The sequence below is a fragment of the Wickerhamiella sorbophila genome, assembly GCF_002251995.1.
Source record: "Wickerhamiella sorbophila strain DS02 chromosome Unknown contig1, whole genome shotgun sequence".
NCBI lineage: Eukaryota > Fungi > Ascomycota > Dipodascomycetes > Dipodascales > Trichomonascaceae > Wickerhamiella > Wickerhamiella sorbophila.
The window spans coordinates 2,232,638-2,250,606 of NW_020193984.1; the positions used below are offsets into that span (position 1 = coordinate 2,232,638).

Here is a 17,969-nt window from a genome sequence, read left to right on the forward strand (position 1 = left end):
CAGGCATTACTAAATAACCTCTGCAAAAAAATGTTTCGGAAGATATTTTCCAGATCTGTGCATTGTTTGAGCTGTGGATCGAAATTTCATAGGATTCAATATGGTCCTGGGTTTCAAAATCCTACCAAAAACCCAAGCTACCCGTCTTTCGCGGAGGCCCAAGAAAAATCATTCCAGGAGCTCTTGTCAAATCTCAGTGAAGAACAAAAACGTGCAGTAGGATTTAAAAACTTGGACGTACCGATTCATGAGGTTCCTGCGAGAATCCTTGAACGAGATTTCAAAAAGCGGTCAAAACAAGAGCGCGAATTCTTGCAATGCCGCTGGTGTATCGACGCAATGCAGGGTCGTGAATACCCGGTGGTAGTGCCCAAGGTGGATGTTATTGGTGAGATTCCTAACGGCTATCAAATTGTCCATGTTATTGACGCTATGGATTTCCCTATGACTGTGTGCAAAGACATTGTTTTAAAGTACGGGCCGAGAGTAGTGTTTGCAATCACGCGGTGTGATCTGCTGGCTGATCACCACAATAAACTGGGCAAACTCAAAAATTATATGATGGAAGAGGTGTTTGACAAAATGAAAGTCGATCCTCGCAATGTTCACTTGCTTTCGGCCAAACGTAACTGGAACCTGGAAAAGTTCGCAGAGTGTCTGAAAGACGGCAATGCTCTAGTGGGCAAGACGGGCAGCGGTAAAACAACATTGGCAGTTGCATTGTCGGGAAGTATACTGCCCTATCCGACATGGGAGCTGCCATTCACCACTCAGCGGGCGGATGAGTATAAAACCAAGCCTGAGTTCAGATCCAAGCTTATCCTTGACTTGCCGTCTCTCCCCGAAAGCACAAACAAGGGCAAAGGTATTTACGGGCTTATTAGACCCAAGTTTATGCGCAAAATAGTCGCTGGACAGCCCATGACCAAGCTTGGAAACAAGTACTCTAGGCCCTCGATTGTTGCCAAGCCCGGACAGTCCATTTCGATTGGTGGCATGGTAGGATTCGAGCTTCTAAAAGCCAAGCCCGGACAAGCTATTCACGTGTGGCCGATCATTGGTGGCTTTAGTGCTATACTCGGACGCAAAGTGTCTAGTATCGAGAAGATTTACCAGCTGAATACCAGCCCTACTCCTCAACATGACCAATGGAATATTCTTGATTCGCCAAAAGAGTCCGAGCCTCTACAGCATCAGATGTCGTTTCAGATCCAGCGCAATCAAGTGGGTCAATCAGTCGTTGTTAGAGGGCTCGGCATGCTTCAGGCCAAGCTGTATGGAAACATGAGTGAGCCGTACAATATCAATGTCCACACATTGCCTGGTGTCGAATTGGGTCTGCGGACTGAGCTGCTGGAGTGGTTTCGTCTCAAAAACTAAATAATTATTTCTTCCTAGATTCTGTACATAACGTCCCAACCTCACCTACGCTTAGTGGATTCAAGCTAAATGCAATGCCAGAGGTGTCGATTGCCTTTGGTGGCGCACTCGTCGCTATCGAAGCTGAGCCAAACGCAATTAAATCTGTTAAAGCGAGAAGAGTCTGACTTTGCCGAGCAGAACACCACGATATGGGGGGGCGCGGACGACGCCTCGTTTATCATGTTCAGCGAATCGATCGCTGGCCCGAATCCTCTTAAAACCGCCCCCTCACAGCGCACGCACTCTCAAGTGGCCAATGCCCTGGACCGGGTTTTCACAAATACGGGAATTGACATGCCGTTGTGTACAGACTGTGCTGACCTGGTTCGCCAGAAGCTTAAATCTATGTACGACGATGCATGTGCGGAACGAGACGCCTACATTTCCTTTTTGAACAAACTCAAAGACGAGCCTCCGCCCGACAGCAAGGATGTGCAAGACTTGCAATCGCAAATCCGCCAGCTCGAAAAAGAGAACGCAGCAGCTCTCAAAGAACTCAAAGCAGCCGAAGCCGAAAAAGCCAAGGCCGAAAAAGAGTTGGAGCAAGCGATCAAGCAATCAGATGAACAGAAAGAGGATAATCGTCAGGTTTATATGGAACGAAACGAGTTTGAGCGTAAATTTTTCGAGTTGGAGACCGAGAAACATCGCCTAACTGCGATCTCTGACTACCAGACCATGCAGCTCTATCGACTACAGCACACCAACGTCTACCATGATGTATTCTGTGTGAGTCACGATGGCAATTTTGGCACTATCAACGGGCTGAGGCTTGGTAGGTTACGCGAAAAGCGGGTTGAATGGAGCGAGATCAACGCCGCGTGGGGCCAAACGTTGCTGCTGATGACGACAGTTATTCACAAGCTAGGCATCTCAATTCCAGAATACCGCCTCAAGCCCCTGGGGTCGATGTCGCGAATCGAAAGAATAGAGATCAATCCCGAAACTAACCAGCCTACCGGAGAAGTCCAAAGCCTGGAGCTTTTCAGTTCCGGAGACTATAGTTTTGAGCGTCTCCTGAACCACAAGCGCTTAGACACGGCTATGGTCGCTTTTCTTGATATCTTACGCCAAGTGGGTGCGTTTGTCGAGGCCCGCGATCCTAATCTCAAGCTCCCGTACGCCATTGAGGGCGACAAAATCGGCGGCTGCAGCATCCGCCTCTCCATGAACACCTCCAACGAGACCTGGACCGCAGCATGCAAGTACGTTCTCACTTATGCAAAATGGCTACTTGCCTATGCTATTTCAAACTAAAAAAGTGCTTGCAGGTGACCTGCGTCGAAATGCCGAAATTTAATTCAACCTACGTAAGCCGCTTACATATTTATACCAAATCCGTCGTTTTGTCCGTAACATGCATGTGGGGGGCGAAACGTTCGATCCAAAGAAGTTTCTTCGGTTCCTGAACCTCCTAAAGACGGATCTCAACGTCTCGACGGACCTGATCATGGAAAGGGTTTTGAGCGGGCTCTACGACGGCCTCACTGTCCAGGAACTGTTGACGTTTACTGCAGAGTCGGTCGCCTCTTTATCTACCCAGCATCCTGACTATTCGGTGTTTGGTGGAAGGGTTGCGGCGAAAGCGCTCTATCGAACCACACCCAAAACGTTCTCTGAAGCAGTGGATGCGATATTCACCGGCGTCCCAGTGTCTCAGGGGACTTCGCAACTGTCTCCGGAGTTTCACCAGATCGTAATGGCAAATCGCGACCGGCTGGACAAGGCAATCAAACATGAGAGAGACAAGAAGCTGACGTTCTTTGGGTTTCAGACACTCTCAAGATCGTACTTGATTCGAATTGAAGGCAAGATTATCGAGAGACCCCAGTATTTACTCATGCGTGCAGCAGTGGGGATCCACGGCGAGGACATTGATTCGGCCATCGAGACGTACGACTTGATGTCTCGACGATTCTTTATACATGCAACCCCTACGCTGTTCAATGCAGGAACCCGAAAACCCCAGTTGTCTTCTTGCTTTCTTGTTGCAATGAAAGACGACTCCATCGAGGGCATTTTCGAGACCCTCAGTCAGTGTGCCAAAATCTCCAAGCATGCCGGTGGTATTGGATTGCATGTCTCAAACATTCGATCCCGCAATGCATACATCAATGGTACCAACGGTCAGTCGTCTGGCCTGGTCCCGATGTTGCGAGTGTTTAATAACATGGCCCGCTACGTGGATCAAGGTGGGAACAAGCGCCCTGGCGCTATTTCCATCACTCTAGAACCGTGGCATGCCGATGTGTTTGATTTCCTCGAGCTCAGAAAAAACCATGGCAAAGAGGAGTATCGTGCTCGCGATTTGTTCTATGCCCTTTGGATCCCTGATCTTTTCATGAAAACAGTAGAGGAGGACGGTACATGGTACCTATTCAGCCCGGACACTGCCCCAGGGCTTTCAGATGTGTACGGCAAGGACTTTGAGGATCTTTACCGGCGCTACGTTTCGGAGAGCCGTTTTGTCGAGGCAGTCCCTGCTCAAAAGCTATGGATGGCTATTTTGGACGCTCAGATAGAGACAGGCATGCCATCTATGTTGTACAAAGATGCTTGCAACGCCAAATCCAACCAGAAAAATCTTGGAACCATAAAGTCCTCCAACCTGTGTACAGAGATCGTCGAGTATTCCGACCCTAATGAGACGGCCGCTTGTAATCTTGCCTCTATTGGCTTGCCCTCTTTTATCAATAACGGTGAGTTTGATTTTGACAAACTCCATCAAATCACAAAAGTTGTCACCAAGAACTTGAATCTGATTATAGACAGGGGCTTTTATCCCGATAAGCTCACAAAGCGCTCGAACTTGCGGCACCGGCCAATTGCCATCGGCGTGCAAGGACTCACAGATGTGTATCAGCTTTTGAAGCTGAATTACGACTCTGACGAGGCGTGTAAGCTTAACGAACATATTTTCGAGACGATCTATCACGGTGCGCTTGAAAAGTCTATGGAGATTGCTCGTGAAAATGGCAAACCGTACGAGTCGTACGAAGGCTCGCCAATATCTCAAGGAAAGTTTCAGTTCGATCTGTGGCCATCCAGCTCCGAGACCAAAAAGTGGGATTGGGAGCTCCTTCGCCAGGAGATCGCCAAACACGGGGTAGCCAATTCGTTGGTGACCGCGATCATGCCTACTGCTTCTACGTCTCAAATTCTCGGATTCACCGAGTGTATCGAACCCGTGACTTCAAACATTTATTCCCGCCGGGTGCTTAGCGGCGAGTTCCAGGTTGTCAACCCCCACCTTGTAAATATGTTAGAGCCGCTCGGCTTATGGACCCCGCCGATAAGGGCTCAGATAATTGCCAGCAACGGCTCTGTTCAGCGGATAAAGGAGATACCCGATGATATCAAAGATTTGTTCAGAACGGTCTGGGAACTCAGCCAGCGCGCATTAATTGACCAAGCAGCAACTCGCGGCCGGTACATTGATCATTCGCAAAGCATGAACCTGTTTTTAAGGTCTCCTAACCGACGCCAGCTGTCTTCTATGCACTTTTACGCCTGGAAACAGGGTCTCAAGACCGGTATCTACTACTTAAGGAGTGCTGCTGCTGCTGCGCCGATCCCGGTAACTATAGAGGTTGATGTAGCAAGATCGGCTTCTGTACAGCCCGATTTTAAGCGATCTCGACCGTCCACCCCGCAATCGTGCGATATATGTTCCGGCTAATGAAATAAAACTGTAATTTCACCACATTCCGCCTTTTTAGGTACCCCGGTCTCGTGCATAATCCCGCAGGAGGCTTTGCTATTACTGCATATTCGAGGAAGTCACGAGAAGGCGTGTCCTGGGAGTACAACGGCTGCCTGTTTGGACAAATAAGAAAAAGATAGGTCGCAGATGTCTCACAAGACCTCAGACCCTCTTGTATGACCAGGTATTGCTGTGCCAAGACTTTTTTTCCTGCACGTGACCGTTACTCTCTATCCCTTCGATCGGCAAGGTTGTCCGCAGAACCCGATATGTCCGACGCAGGCGAATCTCTGATTCGCAATGCTAATCCATTGGACTCGGAAGCAGAGATAGAGACTGGGCCACGAGACGAGGGGCTCGGAAATTATTTCCGGTGGCCCGCAAAGTCTCGAACAGACTTTGCTCCGCCACAGCTGTTTGAAAACTTCAGCTCGCCCGCGATATTGAGCTCTCGGACTCCCGTCTGGCTCAAGTACACATTGGCCACAGTGGCATTTCTGCTGTGGGTTCTTTGCATGGTTCTGATATCGATGAATTCCCTGTTCGCTTATCCAGAGATCGATGGCGATAAGCTTGTGCATTCGATCGCGTGCGATGTGAATCTGTCATTCTGGGCGGGACCCAATGCAGCTTGTGGGATCAACGCCGAGAGTTGTTTGGGGTCTAAAGTGGGCACAATATACAAATTCAGGTGTCCTGCGAATTGTGTGCGGGAAAGCTGGACATATACGCCTATGCCTGTGGGCCGGAAGGTTGCCTACCACGAACCCTTTGTCGTGGGAACTGATAATGCTTACCGATCGGATTCATCGATTTGCGCAGCTGCTCTGCATCACGGCATCATCTCGGACAAGTACGGGGGCTGTGGAGTATTAAAAGTGCAGGAGAGTCCGGATGAGTTTACCAGTGCACTGGGGAACAACTCAATCACCAGTTTTGCCTTTGATGGCCCGTTTGTCTCGAGCTTTACTTTCCTGCCCGTCGACGAGTGTACGGGGTGCAAATCCAAAAGCTCAACGATCATGTGGCTCAATTTCTTTGCCACGGTGTTTTTTGCATATTTTATTACCAACTCGTTGTGGTTTTTGCTCATTGTCTCAACAATTGGCTTCTGGACGGTGATCCTGGCCGCCAACCCGCCGTGGCACGGAGGCAGCCCCGATGCCAATGCAGAAATCATATCTCAAGGTCTTGGTCGATACCTACCATGCTTTTTTGGCCTCATGTTTATTCATCGAATTGCCACAGAATATCAATTGGGCGACTGCAGGGCCAACCTGGCAAGAGCCGTGCTCTGGGCAGTTCCCTTCTACCTCGGCATTTTGGAAAATTACACCTTTGGGTATATTCCAGTTGACAGATTGATAATTTCAGACTTGAATACACAGGCCGGTGCCTGGACAGCTCTCATTATCATTGCTTGCATTGTGACAGCTATTGTGGCCCGCCAGGCGTACGTGATTGCGGCCCTCGGCTATTTCTGGCCCTACATTGGCCTGTACGTGGGCATGGCCATCGGTCTTGTACTCCTAGGCATGATTCCACATGTAACGTTACGGATACATCACTATATATTGGCGTTGATTTTCATCCCCGGCACTTTCCCCAGAACAGGATTGAGTTACGTTTATCAAGGTCTGCTTGTCGGATTATTTGTTGCCGGGGCCAGCCGATGGGGGTTCGATCCCATTGTTCAAACGTACGAGCAATTGCGCAGGGGCGGCCCGATCGAGCATGGAGGACACGCATATTTCCTCGATCCACTTGTTTCAGCCGGAGACGATTTGGCAAACTACGTTTTGAACTGGGCCCAAAACACTACGGAGCCGCTGCTCGACGGATTCTCCCTGGTCATTGACGACATTGAGCGCTGGCGAGGGGCCGCAACGTCTTTTAGCCTCACCCAATGGGTGCTCGATGTCGATGCACCCGATTATATTTATTATGTGCGGATCGCCGCCGCGGCACTGTCAACAAACCTCACCGGTGGATACACACTGGCCGGCATTGCTGACTTGCAGGAGGGCACTTGGATCAGTCCCGAACCAGGACAAACATAAAACCAGCATACTTTCTAGCTTCATTAGCGTCAACATTCCGTCTACTCGTTCAAACGGCGCGATGCACGCTGCCCCGTGGTCGAGCACGTGGTCTGCAGCTCAGCTTTATTCCCTGTAAGACTATGCAAGGCACCTCATTATAAAGCAGTCTTATCTGCCTACACGTTGTGCAACCTCGATGCTAAGCTACAGTTCGTTGGCTTTTATAACTCTGTTGAGTGTGGGTGCTGTCGCAGATGCGGTAGCATGCTGCGTTCCTCGCAGCGATGACTTTGTGAGCCCCTCGCTGTCTGCGCCCGAGCACCAGCAGTGTCCCGCTAACGCGCCGCTGTCCTGCTCTTCAGGCACCACGGACAGCTGCTGCTACGAAGGCACCAATGGCCTATTTTTATCTACTCAATTCTGGGACTACAACCCGGCTACTGGTCCTGATGATGTGTGGACCCTCCACGGCCTGTGGAGCGACAAATGCTCGGGAGGCTACAACCAGTTCTGCCACCCGTCGTGGGCGGTCAAGAACGTTACCAGCACGTTGCTTGATCTGGGCTACAACAAGCTGCTTGAAACAATGCAGACGAATTGGAAGAATATGAATGGAAACGACGAGTCTCTGTGGCAACATGAGTTTGCCAAACATGCTACCTGTATGTCCACTGTAAACCCGGCTTGCTATAGCTCTAGTGCGCCCAAATACCAGTACGTTGGTGATTTTTTCACCTCAGCCGTAGCGCTGTGGGCGCAGCTCCCTTCTTACAAGTTCCTCACCGACGCTGGCATTACCCCGTCGACCACACAGACTTACACTGTTCAGCAGTTCCAGGATGCTTTGAGTGCTCACGTAGACAACAGTGAGGTGTACCTTGGCTGTGATAGAAACAACGCAATCACTGAGATCTGGTACTTTTTCCACTTGAAGGGCTCTGTGGCCGACGGCACGTTTATTCCGACCGACTCTATCACTAGTTCGTCCTGCACGGACGGGTTCAAATGGCTGCCCAAAACCGGCAATGGCGGTGGAGGAGGCGGCGACGATGACGGCTCCACTACCAGCGGTAATTTAAAACCTTCTGGACAGCCTGGCTGCCTGATTTCCGACGGCTCCTGGTTTACCAGTGGTACCTGTGCTACGTTCAAAGTCACCGAGACCGTAGGCGGCGTCTCGGTGTCTTCCTCCAAAGGACCCTGTGGCGTTGACGGCCAAGGGAAGTTCCAGTGCGGCTCGTCTGTCTCGTCCAGCGATTTCACTCTGGATGAAAACAACAACCTCGTCTACGGCGGATCGGACGCTTGGAGTGCCAACAGCCAGCCTTCGGGCCAATCCCGCGCCGCCGTCTACTCCGGCTCGGGCTCAATCAACTTCCAAATCAATTTCGCCTCCTGAACTTTGAGCGGAACGAGTGTGTTTATAGTCTATATTTAGCTAGGTTAACCGACAGTGCCGTGCAGACCCAGGAGGCTGCGTCAAGATGTATTTTCATTTAACACAATTGACTCGCAAAATATCCTGGAATCACAGTTAACACCACCCAAGTCGCGCCAGCACTGCGCAATCTGGGTCCCCTATCCACTCAGGGTGATTGAAACCTTCATCCCGGAATGTTATTTTTAGTAGCCTGAGCGCACTACGTCACAGTGCGTGCACACCCATCGAACTGCTGGCATACAGCTGCCTAGATTTTTATCTGAAAACTGATCTTGTTCTAGAATTGCCAAAAAAATATTTTTCGCCGGTGCTCGTGCCTAGCCAGGCTATCGTCCTCAGGGAGTCCTGATACTTCTTTACTCACCTGGCGTCATGGTGCATAGCTATCTTTCGCACAACAAAATATACCGAGCAGTAGTAAGCGAACTTCTTAAGACTGAACCACACCTGATAAGAACTGCATTGTCTGTAAAGACATATACAAACCAAGAGCTGTTTATCTCTTGCCCGAAAACATCTAGGTTTCATCTTTTGCTACTTTTCGCCCGACATTACAGAGGCTCCTAAGCGTCACGCCGCGACTCTTGCTTGGATCGTCAAGACCGCTTGATCTCTGGTTTCGCACTGAATTTCTTCTTTCTTCCGAGTCGACTATCGTTCTCACTAGTCTGACAATCGTCAGGATATCTCAATTCGTGTATAGACCTCGCAAACGCCTCTGCAAAGGCTGCTCCACGTTTGCGTCTAACACAGATACGCCCTCTGCGCAGAATCCAATTATAGACTGAATCTCGGCGATCCTGATTGAAGAGTGTTTAAGATGCAAAACGAAAACGCCCGAGATAAACCTCGTCTTCAAATTAACGTTCGCAAATCGCATCTACCAAGCATTGTCACAACAGCTACTCCAACCACTTCGTCCTCAACTCGTTTGGTGGGGAACGACCTGGTCAAGACGCCTCTTACGCCATCGGAGGCCCAAAGTATGATCATGAAGCAGTCTGTTTTGATGGGCAATATGCTCAGACCCACAAATAACGTACCGGTTGGAATCAAAGGTTTAAGTCCTACTGAGCTCCACAAGGTCCTGTCGGGACCTGATGCTAACAATATTTTGCTCATTGACGTGCGGCCGGTTGTTCCATCATCAAATACACGCATCAAAAATGCAGTTCCCTTGTGTGTTCCCTCTACGTTGCTAAAACGGACCTCTTTTAACATGGAGAAAATCGTCGAGCTCATGGGCAGCGACGTCAGAGAACGGCTGAACAATTTAGAAAAGGCAAAATACGTTGTGTTATATGATGAAGCCACTCTCGACTTAAAAACGTGTGGCCCCAACGCTTTGTACCATACTATCAGCAAAGTCCAAGCTTCTGGACGCGCAGATGGTCGTTTATATTTTTTGGAAGGTGGGTTTGGTCGCTTTAAGAACGATTTTTCAGAACACGTCGAAGATCTTCCCGAAGACTCTGCCACTACAGACTACACCTATTTCACTTCGCCCTCTTCCGGACCGAACTATTTATCGGGTAACAACAATTTGGTGTCGCCGGCGACGCCGTTTTCACTTAGGCCAGTACTGACAAGTTTGCGTTCGTCGCCAACTTGGGCGCGCGTTCCTCCAGCTACTGCAGTGGCTGCTGTCGATAATACCAACCTGACAGTACTCGACCTTGTCTGTGACATGAAAGACAGTTTGCCGTATTCGCTTCGACAGATTGTGGAGGAAACGCTAGCTGGACGAAACCCAATCGCTGAGAAATTCAGCAAATTACAGTCTGAAGAGCAATCTAGACTTACCCAAGCTTATTTTAGAGATGTTGGCAGCAACAACAGCTCTGCATCAACAAGCTCCCGTTTGCTAAGGACAGTAAACAGCAGCATCAACGCAAATGCCGTATCGCCATGCTTGAGCCCATTGCCTAAAGAAGATGATGGTTTCGAATATGTGCTGTATACTGGTTCCGACCAATCTAAAAATCGCTACAGTAATGTTTGCCCTTATGACCACAATCGCGTCCTGGTTGGTCAAGATGGCTATATCAACGCCAGCTATATTCGCACATCTATTTCCAAGCTACGATACATCGCAGCTCAGGCACCTGTACCGAATTCGTTTTGTGATTTCTGGAAAGTCGTGTTTGATCACCGGGTACCGGTAATTGTGATGCTCACTGCCCTTGCTACTCAAGGGGGACACGTAAAATCTCACAAATACTGGGAAGTTGGCGATTATGGAGGCGTCCAGATAACTTCCTTAGAGGAAGAAACCTTTGGTAATGATGGTGTCACCGTGCGCTATATTACTCTTCAGAAGGGCCCTGATACCCACAAACTTGTTCAAATGCAGTACACAAAATGGACGGACTTGGGACGTCCGGAAAAAGTTGAGGATGCCATCGAACTAGTCCGCCTTAAGAATCAATTACTGCAAGATTATAAGAACTCGGTCATCGGTTCTGACTGGGTTCTGGTACATTGCAGTGCTGGATGCGGCCGCACAGGGTCTTTCTGCATTATTGATTCCGTTATCGACTACTACAGAAAACTGCCGAGGTTTGACCGTGCGGAGGATACTAAAGATCATATTTACGAGACAGTCCATGAGCTGAGACGGCAACGACTGGGCATGGTTCAAGTTCAGCGTCAATTTAGTTTATGCTATGAGGCCGTCATTCTGTGGTACTGTAAACACTATCTGGCGGAAGAGGGCGATCTTGACAGCAGCTGCTCAGCGGATTCTGAACCTCATTAAATTCTTATGGTTGCCAGTTCGCGAGCACTTGGACACCCTGAGGATCCTGCCGCAACTTTTCTGTGAGCTGGCTCAAAAAGTTTCGCGTTGGCACTGTATGGATGGGTGTTTGGGCTCGGCGAGCACGTTGCCGCAAAGTCTCTGGAGTGAGGTCCCCATCGCCTTCTCCGGGGTAGCTGTCGACTTGATGATAGGCAGCTGCATCTCCGTTTTCTTCGCGTACTTCATCCAGAATTGATGTCCACATGTTGATGAATCTTTGTGAATTTTGCAAAAATAAGATAGGTGTAACATAGATCAAGCTAGAAACACCTAAAGCATTCATTTTCCGGTCCCCGGGCTCAGCAACAGACGCTACGATATTCAGCCACCCGTCGGTGATCTTCATGAGCTGGTCCTCGGTCAACAAGTGAGTGAAAAACGACGGGCTGCTGAAGGCCAGCCATGCAAAAACCATGTAGACTTTAGCGGCGCGAATGCCAGCAACGACATTACCCTCAATAATCCCAGCCAGTGCGATGTCCACGAGCAGTGGGATGAGTCCAGACTGAGCCAACTGTTCACCATATGCCTCCACAGGCACGCCGCTCGACACAACAACCTCTATGCTGCTCAGAAGACTCAAAGCAACCTCTACACTCGCTTGAGGTAAGTAAAGAGCTGAAAGGTTAAAGATACGCAGCATGATATTGCTGTCCGAAAGAATTGAAGGTTCAAGCTTCAGATAGCTTTCCAAAATGAGCAGCTCTTCGCCAACATGCTCCGTGGAAACTTCAAGCAGATCAACAAGGTTCGGGAACAGGCCAAGAATCATTGGGTGAGGTTCGGTCGCATTGACAACAATACTGCGCCATAACGCCAATGCATCCTCTAATAGATAAGAGATGAAGGGGGATTTGGGGTCAATTGATACTGATAGGCACTCTTGAGCTAAGGGATAGCACACAGGAGACTTGTCCCTGGTAGCGTCAACCAAACTCGACAATGTTTGTAGAATGACTGTTTTAAGAAGTTGATCCTCGGTCTTTTCATGCCACAACGGCGGAAGAATTTGAAGAATAGCTTCGATATATTGAGCACTGAGCTTTGTACCTAGAGCCCCAACAAAGACACTCAGATTCTCCAACAGGAGGCGTTTAATTTCGAGAGTAGACACTTTCCCGATAAGCTCGTAGATTTTTTCGAAATTTTGCTCGGCATACGGCATGAATTCGTCAACATTCGCATCAAAATCATCGACTGACACTTTTAACAAGTGTAGTCCTGCCAGCTGAACAATCAAATCATTGAGAGGATTGGAGCTGAAAATCTGTTTCGAAACCATCTCATAGATGAAGTGCCTGAAATTTTCATCCGACCGAATGGGAACCCAAGCAGCAATCATCAAACAGATGCGGCGTCTAATAATACGGTATGAATCCACAGAGACAGCATTCAAGCGAGGCACTAAGGCTTGCTCCAAAATAGGCTCTAGAGCAGTATGATTCACAAGAGTTCCAGCCCCATACTCGAGGCACTGCAAAGCACCATCAAGCTCGAGAACATCGGGAAGCTCAGTGCCATCCTTTTGCAAAACATGTTCGACATAGCGCAAGACGTCTTGTGCAAGTTGAGGAAAAGCCTTAATTAGTTGGTAAAAAAGAGCTTGAGCACAGGAGGATACCTTGAAGTCAACCGAGGCTTGACTATCGCGAATGATATAATCTTCAGGGTCGTCTTTCCAAAGTTCCAAATCGGCTGGTCGCAATTGGAACCAAGCACTGATCAAAGAGTACACAAGCTTGTCCAGTTTTTCGCGGCCGAATGCATCTCTGCTAACGATATCATAAGAATTGATAAGGTCCTGGCGATCTTGTTCATCGCGAGGTCGCATAGAAATTGGAAGCAGAGCTGGCGTAGCAGTATGCGGGTCGCGCGTTACCACATGCAGGAGTTCGCGAGTAACAATCATGCCCTGAATAGCAAGCAGATCGTAAAACTCGACTTCATCGGAAAGATCGTCATTCATACTGGCCTTGAGCTGTTCTTGCCCCTTGGAAATGAGGAACTGTTCGTAGAAATCTGCAATTTCCATAGATCTAGGCATCATGCAGAACGAAAGCGGGCGCTTTTGTAAAAGCCGAATGTAAAGCTTTCCAATACGACGCACTAATTTGCCAAGAATCTCAGCGTGCGAGCTTTGCCACATTGAATGGAGCTGGACCAGCATGTCTAAAGTCTTGCCGAAAAACGACCTGGCAGTGTCGAATCTATGCATCCTATCATGTCCGTCATAAATCAGCGTGCAAGTTGCTTTTAGAGCTGAATATGCAATGGCGAGATTATCATCAGACATGTTTTGCATGAGATGCATAAACATATCACCAGTAACTTGCAAAAAGTCCGGTGCAATCTCAAGTATTTTGGCTCTAGCCGGCCCAATTCTCACACTGGCCAATGTCTTGACCACCTGGTGGGTAGTCAGTAAAATGTTGTACAAACTCGAAGAATCGTTCTTGGACGCGGTGCTGATAATCGCTTCCCGAAGTTCGTCGAAAAGAGTAGGCCAGGTCCGGGGAAAGTCAAGCTTAGCAACTTTAGCCACCACCACGGCCAGCTGGCGATGGAGCATGGGCTCAAAGGGCTGGCAAGACAGAGGAAGTAAGCGTTCTCTGATAAAGTTCTTTTCTTCAGGCAACAAGTTTGAATTTGCCGACTTACGCCAGCAGTTGTCGATTGAGTTTTTCAGATAAATGACGGCCATCCACCGTACGGTGACGGGCAAAGAGCTGTCCTGATACGCCTCTAGAAGCTGGGATAGAAACCCAGAACTATTGGAAAGAGACTTGAGCTCAGCCTCACCTTGTTTCCGTTGCGTCTCATCCGTCTGACTCGTGGCATTTGTTAATGCCAGTATTAGCCCCTGGCCGGTCATCTGACGTAGGTAATCAAATGTATAACGTTGGTTTAACTAAGTTGGTGATATTTACCAGCGGTTCGATTCGTCTATAATCCGCAAATCTTCTTTATAGTTTAGTTCCTTCTTGATCTTTTTGACCTCTTCGGGGGGCCGGTATTTTTGGAAGCGTTGTCGCTCAGCTTGATGGCAGGGTAACCGTTAACCTTTGAGATCTTCATGACAATATTCAGCGGCTTTGACTTCACTGTGGGGTCGTCGCTATTGCGGAAATCATTGGATAGGAATGTTCCAATTCCAAATAATGGGATCAGCCCGTTGGCTTCCGCTGCGTGCTTGTACTTGGTACAAGTTTCAATGTTCAATGAATCACTGTACAAAATAAACTTTGTGTTGGCTTCGTAGCCAAGTTTTTTGTAGTGCTGGGCAATTAGCTGGGTATACTCGACGGGGTCGCCAGAGTCTTGTCTGACTCCAAGATACAAGTCGGAGTAAGGAGGTACAAATGTCTGCAAAAAGTTTGGCGTTCCAAATGTATCGGTCAGAGCGAAACCGGCAGCCTTACCCCCAACAGTGTCTAGCCAAACATCCATAGCCCTTTTGTTTGCGTTTTTGTAGTCCTGGTCGTAGGCGGCGATACCCATCATGAGCTCATGGGCCACGGTTCCAATAGGCTTCAAGCCAAATTCACGAGCAAACATAATGTTAGAGGTGCCAATTAGTTTGTTCTCATCTTCACGATTTCGGGCTCCATTAACAAGTCCCTGAATTACAAGTTTTTGGGTTTCTTTGGACCGCCGGCGACGAGTCCCAAACTCGGAAAATGAGCAGCCGATATCAAGAAGCTTTCGGCATTTGTTGAACGCTTGTAACTCTTGGCCATCAACTGTCCATTTCGTATCGACAAATTTAAAGTACGCCTCGCTCGCCAATGCCAGAATAGGAATCTCGTACAGAATGGTCGTGCTCCACAACCCGTTGACAGTAATGATCAGATCGCCGTTGTCCAGCGTGAGGTCTACCTCCTTCTTGGGGTTTAGTTCGACTTCTTTGAGACAATCAAGGTACTCTGCAGGTAAAAATGGTACTGCCGTTCGAAGATACTCAATATCTTCACTGCTAAACCTCAAATCACCAAGGGCAATCACCTGTTCCTTCAGCCATTCGAACGCACTTTTATTGAACTTCATGCCATCTGTACGGTTGCTCAATGTGTACTCAACGACTGCATCCGCAAAATGCTTGGATATAACCGCTTGCATTGTGAGTTTATACAAATCCGTATCCAACAGTGAGTCGATCATTGTGAGGAAGGTATGCAGTCGTATTTACTTAATAAGATTTATATGGATCAAGATGCGATGAGAGTCATGACCTTATCGAATAGAGCATCCAAATTGGTGCTGTCACCGTCAAACACCTTGTCAAATGAGTTAAAGTTGAGCACTTTGTCGACCTGTTCGTCCAGGACCATGTCGTCGTAATCGGCCTTCGACTCGACATAAAGGGTGGAAAGCGTAGATTGCAAATCGGGCTTGTTGGCAGATTCCGGAGCAACTGCTCCAGCTAAAATACTGATCACACCCCGGGTGCTAATAAAATAGTAACTTGAAGTTCCCCGAACGTGTCTTATAGCACTGATGGCTGTTGCATTGTCAATGATGGCTTTGGGCACCGGGCTAGCCGCGTCGAAAATCAAAACTTTCGATTGCAGAGAGTACTCGTTTGTCCAGTAGTTTACTACCAGAGCCATTTCATTGGTTTGAGGGTCAACAGTCATCAGCCGGTTGCCGTTCATGGCCATCTCCAGCCCAAGAGACCAGAGCTGATGGTGAGCCACGATATCCCAAATAACCAGGCTTGTTTTGGAAAGTGCTGCAAGATAGTTGCCCATGAAAGCAAGCCCCCGAACCCGCGAGGCCAAAATATTGGGCACTACCTGATGCACTTTGAATCTTTGTGCGTCGATCAAATAAACACTTGTCTCGAACCCAAGAGCAATAACGGACGAGTCCCGAGACCAGGCAAGTTGGACTGCTTTAGACTTGAGATTGAATGCGGGCAGAATCTTGCGGACAGACCAGGTCCCTGTGGACTCGTCTGGTCGCCACATACGAACTCCACCGTCCTCAGAAGCGGTAAGAACAGAACTGCTGCTGGCACTGGGGCACACGGTCAAAACACGCTTTCCAGCACCATGTGGAGAGGAAACACGGGTGGTTACAACCCACTTATTGGTTTCAGGATCTTGTTTCCAGAACCTCAAGTTCACTTTGAGGTCATGGCGGCTCATCAAATTGTCAACAGGCATTGGTGGTGTAACATCGATGGTGATCATATACTTTCCGTCATGAGTGAACTCCAAGCAAGTAGTGTCAGGATCAGGAAGCTTCTGTTCCTTGCGAACCTTACCTTGCTGGATGGTAGGAGCAACCGAGAACACTCCTTCCTGCTCGTCACGCGAAGGGTTATAGATTTGAACTTGGCATCCGGGCCCAGTGGAATCTTCGTCAGTCTGCATATCGCTGAACATGTAAACGCTTCGTGTACCGGGGTGAATGGTGAATTGGGTCGTAAAGTCACTGGCAAGCATACCTTCGGCGGCCTTGGCCTTCTTTCTCTTACGACGCTCTCGCTCAGGGTTTTTGGCCATATATGCCTTTGTCCCGGCGACTTGCAACCGAGAAGTGAGCTCGATAGCGGATAAAAACAACAGCTGCTTGTTTGCCAGAGTGACACCGTAAAGAGTGTTTCCAGTGTTTGAGCAGATTGAAGTAATATCTCCATCAAGACGGGGCAAGAACTGCTGGCGGTCAGTAGCAAGCTGCCAAAACACCAAGACCCGCTCTTTACCACCTGAGAGCAAATAATCGTCGTTGCTCGAGAAAAACAGTGCCTGCACTCTTTCCAAATGCCACTTGAGGGTCCGAATACCCTTGGAATAATATACATCGATAACACCAGTGGGAGCACCGACCGCTAACAAACCTTTGTTAGAAATAGCAATTGAATGCGTGCGTCTGTCACGATTGACCTTGGTAACTACTCTGGCAGGTACATTCACGCAAGAGATGATAGTATCTTTAGCTCTGCGGTAAGCGAAAGCCGCATGTTCCTTGTTGTGAGACAGGGCGAAAATATCGGCGTGTTTTTCAAAGTGGATCTCGTCATATTCGTTATCTGATCCCAAAACCGCAATACCAAGTCCTTCTGGTGCCTGCACCACAGCGGTAATCTGGGACTCCAAATCGCTAATGATATGGGCAATTTTTCTAGAGAAGGAAAGCCGGACGCTGCTGTTCTCCAAAACGCCAATCCTGTCAACATTTCCATTTCCTCGGACCACATAGAACGTAGACTCGTCTGATGTCAAGTACAACTGGGAAATATCAAACCCGTCAATGGGAATCTTTGCAACAACCTGCTTGGTGTTGAGCTGATAGATTTTGATCGCGAGGGCCGTGGCTACAGCAACCCGGCTGCGATCCTTGAAGAACACAGGATCAACGCCCGGGAATCGGCCACCCACAGACGACGTCACTCTCCATCGCGACGACGCTTCCATCTTTTCTATCGATATTTTTGCGTCGATGGAATTATTCAACTGTGGGAAAAAAAAAATTGGTTTCTAAGCTGCATATCGAAGCAGCACCCTAGCCCACGTTAAACCGCTGGAAAGAGAGGTAAAAAAGTGTATCATTATATAC

General features: G+C 48.6%; 9 protein-coding genes across 9 annotated transcripts; 6 read left to right on the forward strand and 3 right to left on the reverse strand.

The window, feature by feature from the left end:
* Positions 1–30: 30 nt before the first annotated feature.
* Positions 31–1,380, forward strand: B9G98_01379 (Genetic interactor of prohibitins 3, mitochondrial; the record flags this gene model as incomplete). Its single annotated transcript, XM_024807937.1, has 1 exon — positions 31–1,380. One exon carries the CDS (start codon positions 31–33, stop codon positions 1,378–1,380), a length of 1,350 nt encoding a protein of 449 aa, XP_024663705.1.
* Positions 1,381–1,449: 69 nt separating this feature from the next.
* Positions 1,450–2,679, forward strand: B9G98_01380 (Vacuolar protein sorting-associated protein atg6; the record flags this gene model as incomplete). Its single annotated transcript, XM_024807938.1, has 1 exon — positions 1,450–2,679. One exon carries the CDS (start codon positions 1,450–1,452, stop codon positions 2,677–2,679), a length of 1,230 nt encoding a protein of 409 aa, XP_024663706.1.
* A 100-nt stretch (positions 2,680–2,779) lies between these two features.
* Positions 2,780–5,101, forward strand: B9G98_01381 (Ribonucleoside-diphosphate reductase large chain 1; the record flags this gene model as incomplete). Its single annotated transcript, XM_024807939.1, has 1 exon — positions 2,780–5,101. One exon carries the CDS (start codon positions 2,780–2,782, stop codon positions 5,099–5,101), a length of 2,322 nt encoding a protein of 773 aa, XP_024663707.1.
* A 293-nt stretch (positions 5,102–5,394) lies between these two features.
* On the forward strand, positions 5,395–7,185 carry B9G98_01382 (hypothetical protein; the record flags this gene model as incomplete). Its single annotated transcript, XM_024807940.1, has 1 exon — positions 5,395–7,185. The coding sequence occupies one exon, from the start codon at positions 5,395–5,397 to the stop codon at positions 7,183–7,185; it is 1,791 nt and encodes a 596-aa protein (XP_024663708.1).
* A 178-nt stretch (positions 7,186–7,363) lies between these two features.
* B9G98_01383 (Ribonuclease T2-like) lies at positions 7,364–8,566 on the forward strand (the record flags this gene model as incomplete). Its single annotated transcript, XM_024807941.1, has 1 exon — positions 7,364–8,566. The coding sequence occupies one exon, from the start codon at positions 7,364–7,366 to the stop codon at positions 8,564–8,566; it is 1,203 nt and encodes a 400-aa protein (XP_024663709.1).
* Positions 8,567–9,428: 862 nt separating this feature from the next.
* On the forward strand, positions 9,429–11,366 carry B9G98_01384 (Tyrosine-protein phosphatase 1; the record flags this gene model as incomplete). Its single annotated transcript, XM_024807942.1, has 1 exon — positions 9,429–11,366. One exon carries the CDS (start codon positions 9,429–9,431, stop codon positions 11,364–11,366), a length of 1,938 nt encoding a protein of 645 aa, XP_024663710.1.
* Positions 11,367–11,370: 4 nt separating this feature from the next.
* On the reverse strand, positions 11,371–14,280 carry B9G98_01385 (hypothetical protein; the record flags this gene model as incomplete). Its single annotated transcript, XM_024807943.1, has 1 exon — positions 11,371–14,280. The coding sequence occupies one exon, from the start codon at positions 14,278–14,280 to the stop codon at positions 11,371–11,373; it is 2,910 nt and encodes a 969-aa protein (XP_024663711.1).
* Positions 14,281–14,378: 98 nt separating this feature from the next.
* On the reverse strand, positions 14,379–15,566 carry B9G98_01386 (Nicotinate phosphoribosyltransferase; the record flags this gene model as incomplete). Its single annotated transcript, XM_024807944.1, has 1 exon — positions 14,379–15,566. One exon carries the CDS (start codon positions 15,564–15,566, stop codon positions 14,379–14,381), a length of 1,188 nt encoding a protein of 395 aa, XP_024663712.1.
* Positions 15,567–15,613: 47 nt separating this feature from the next.
* On the reverse strand, positions 15,614–17,827 carry B9G98_01387 (NET1-associated nuclear protein 1; the record flags this gene model as incomplete). The annotated part of the gene is made up of 1 exon (XM_024807945.1): positions 15,614–17,827. One exon carries the CDS (start codon positions 17,825–17,827, stop codon positions 15,614–15,616), a length of 2,214 nt encoding a protein of 737 aa, XP_024663713.1.
* Between the last annotated feature and the right edge of the window lie 142 nt (positions 17,828–17,969).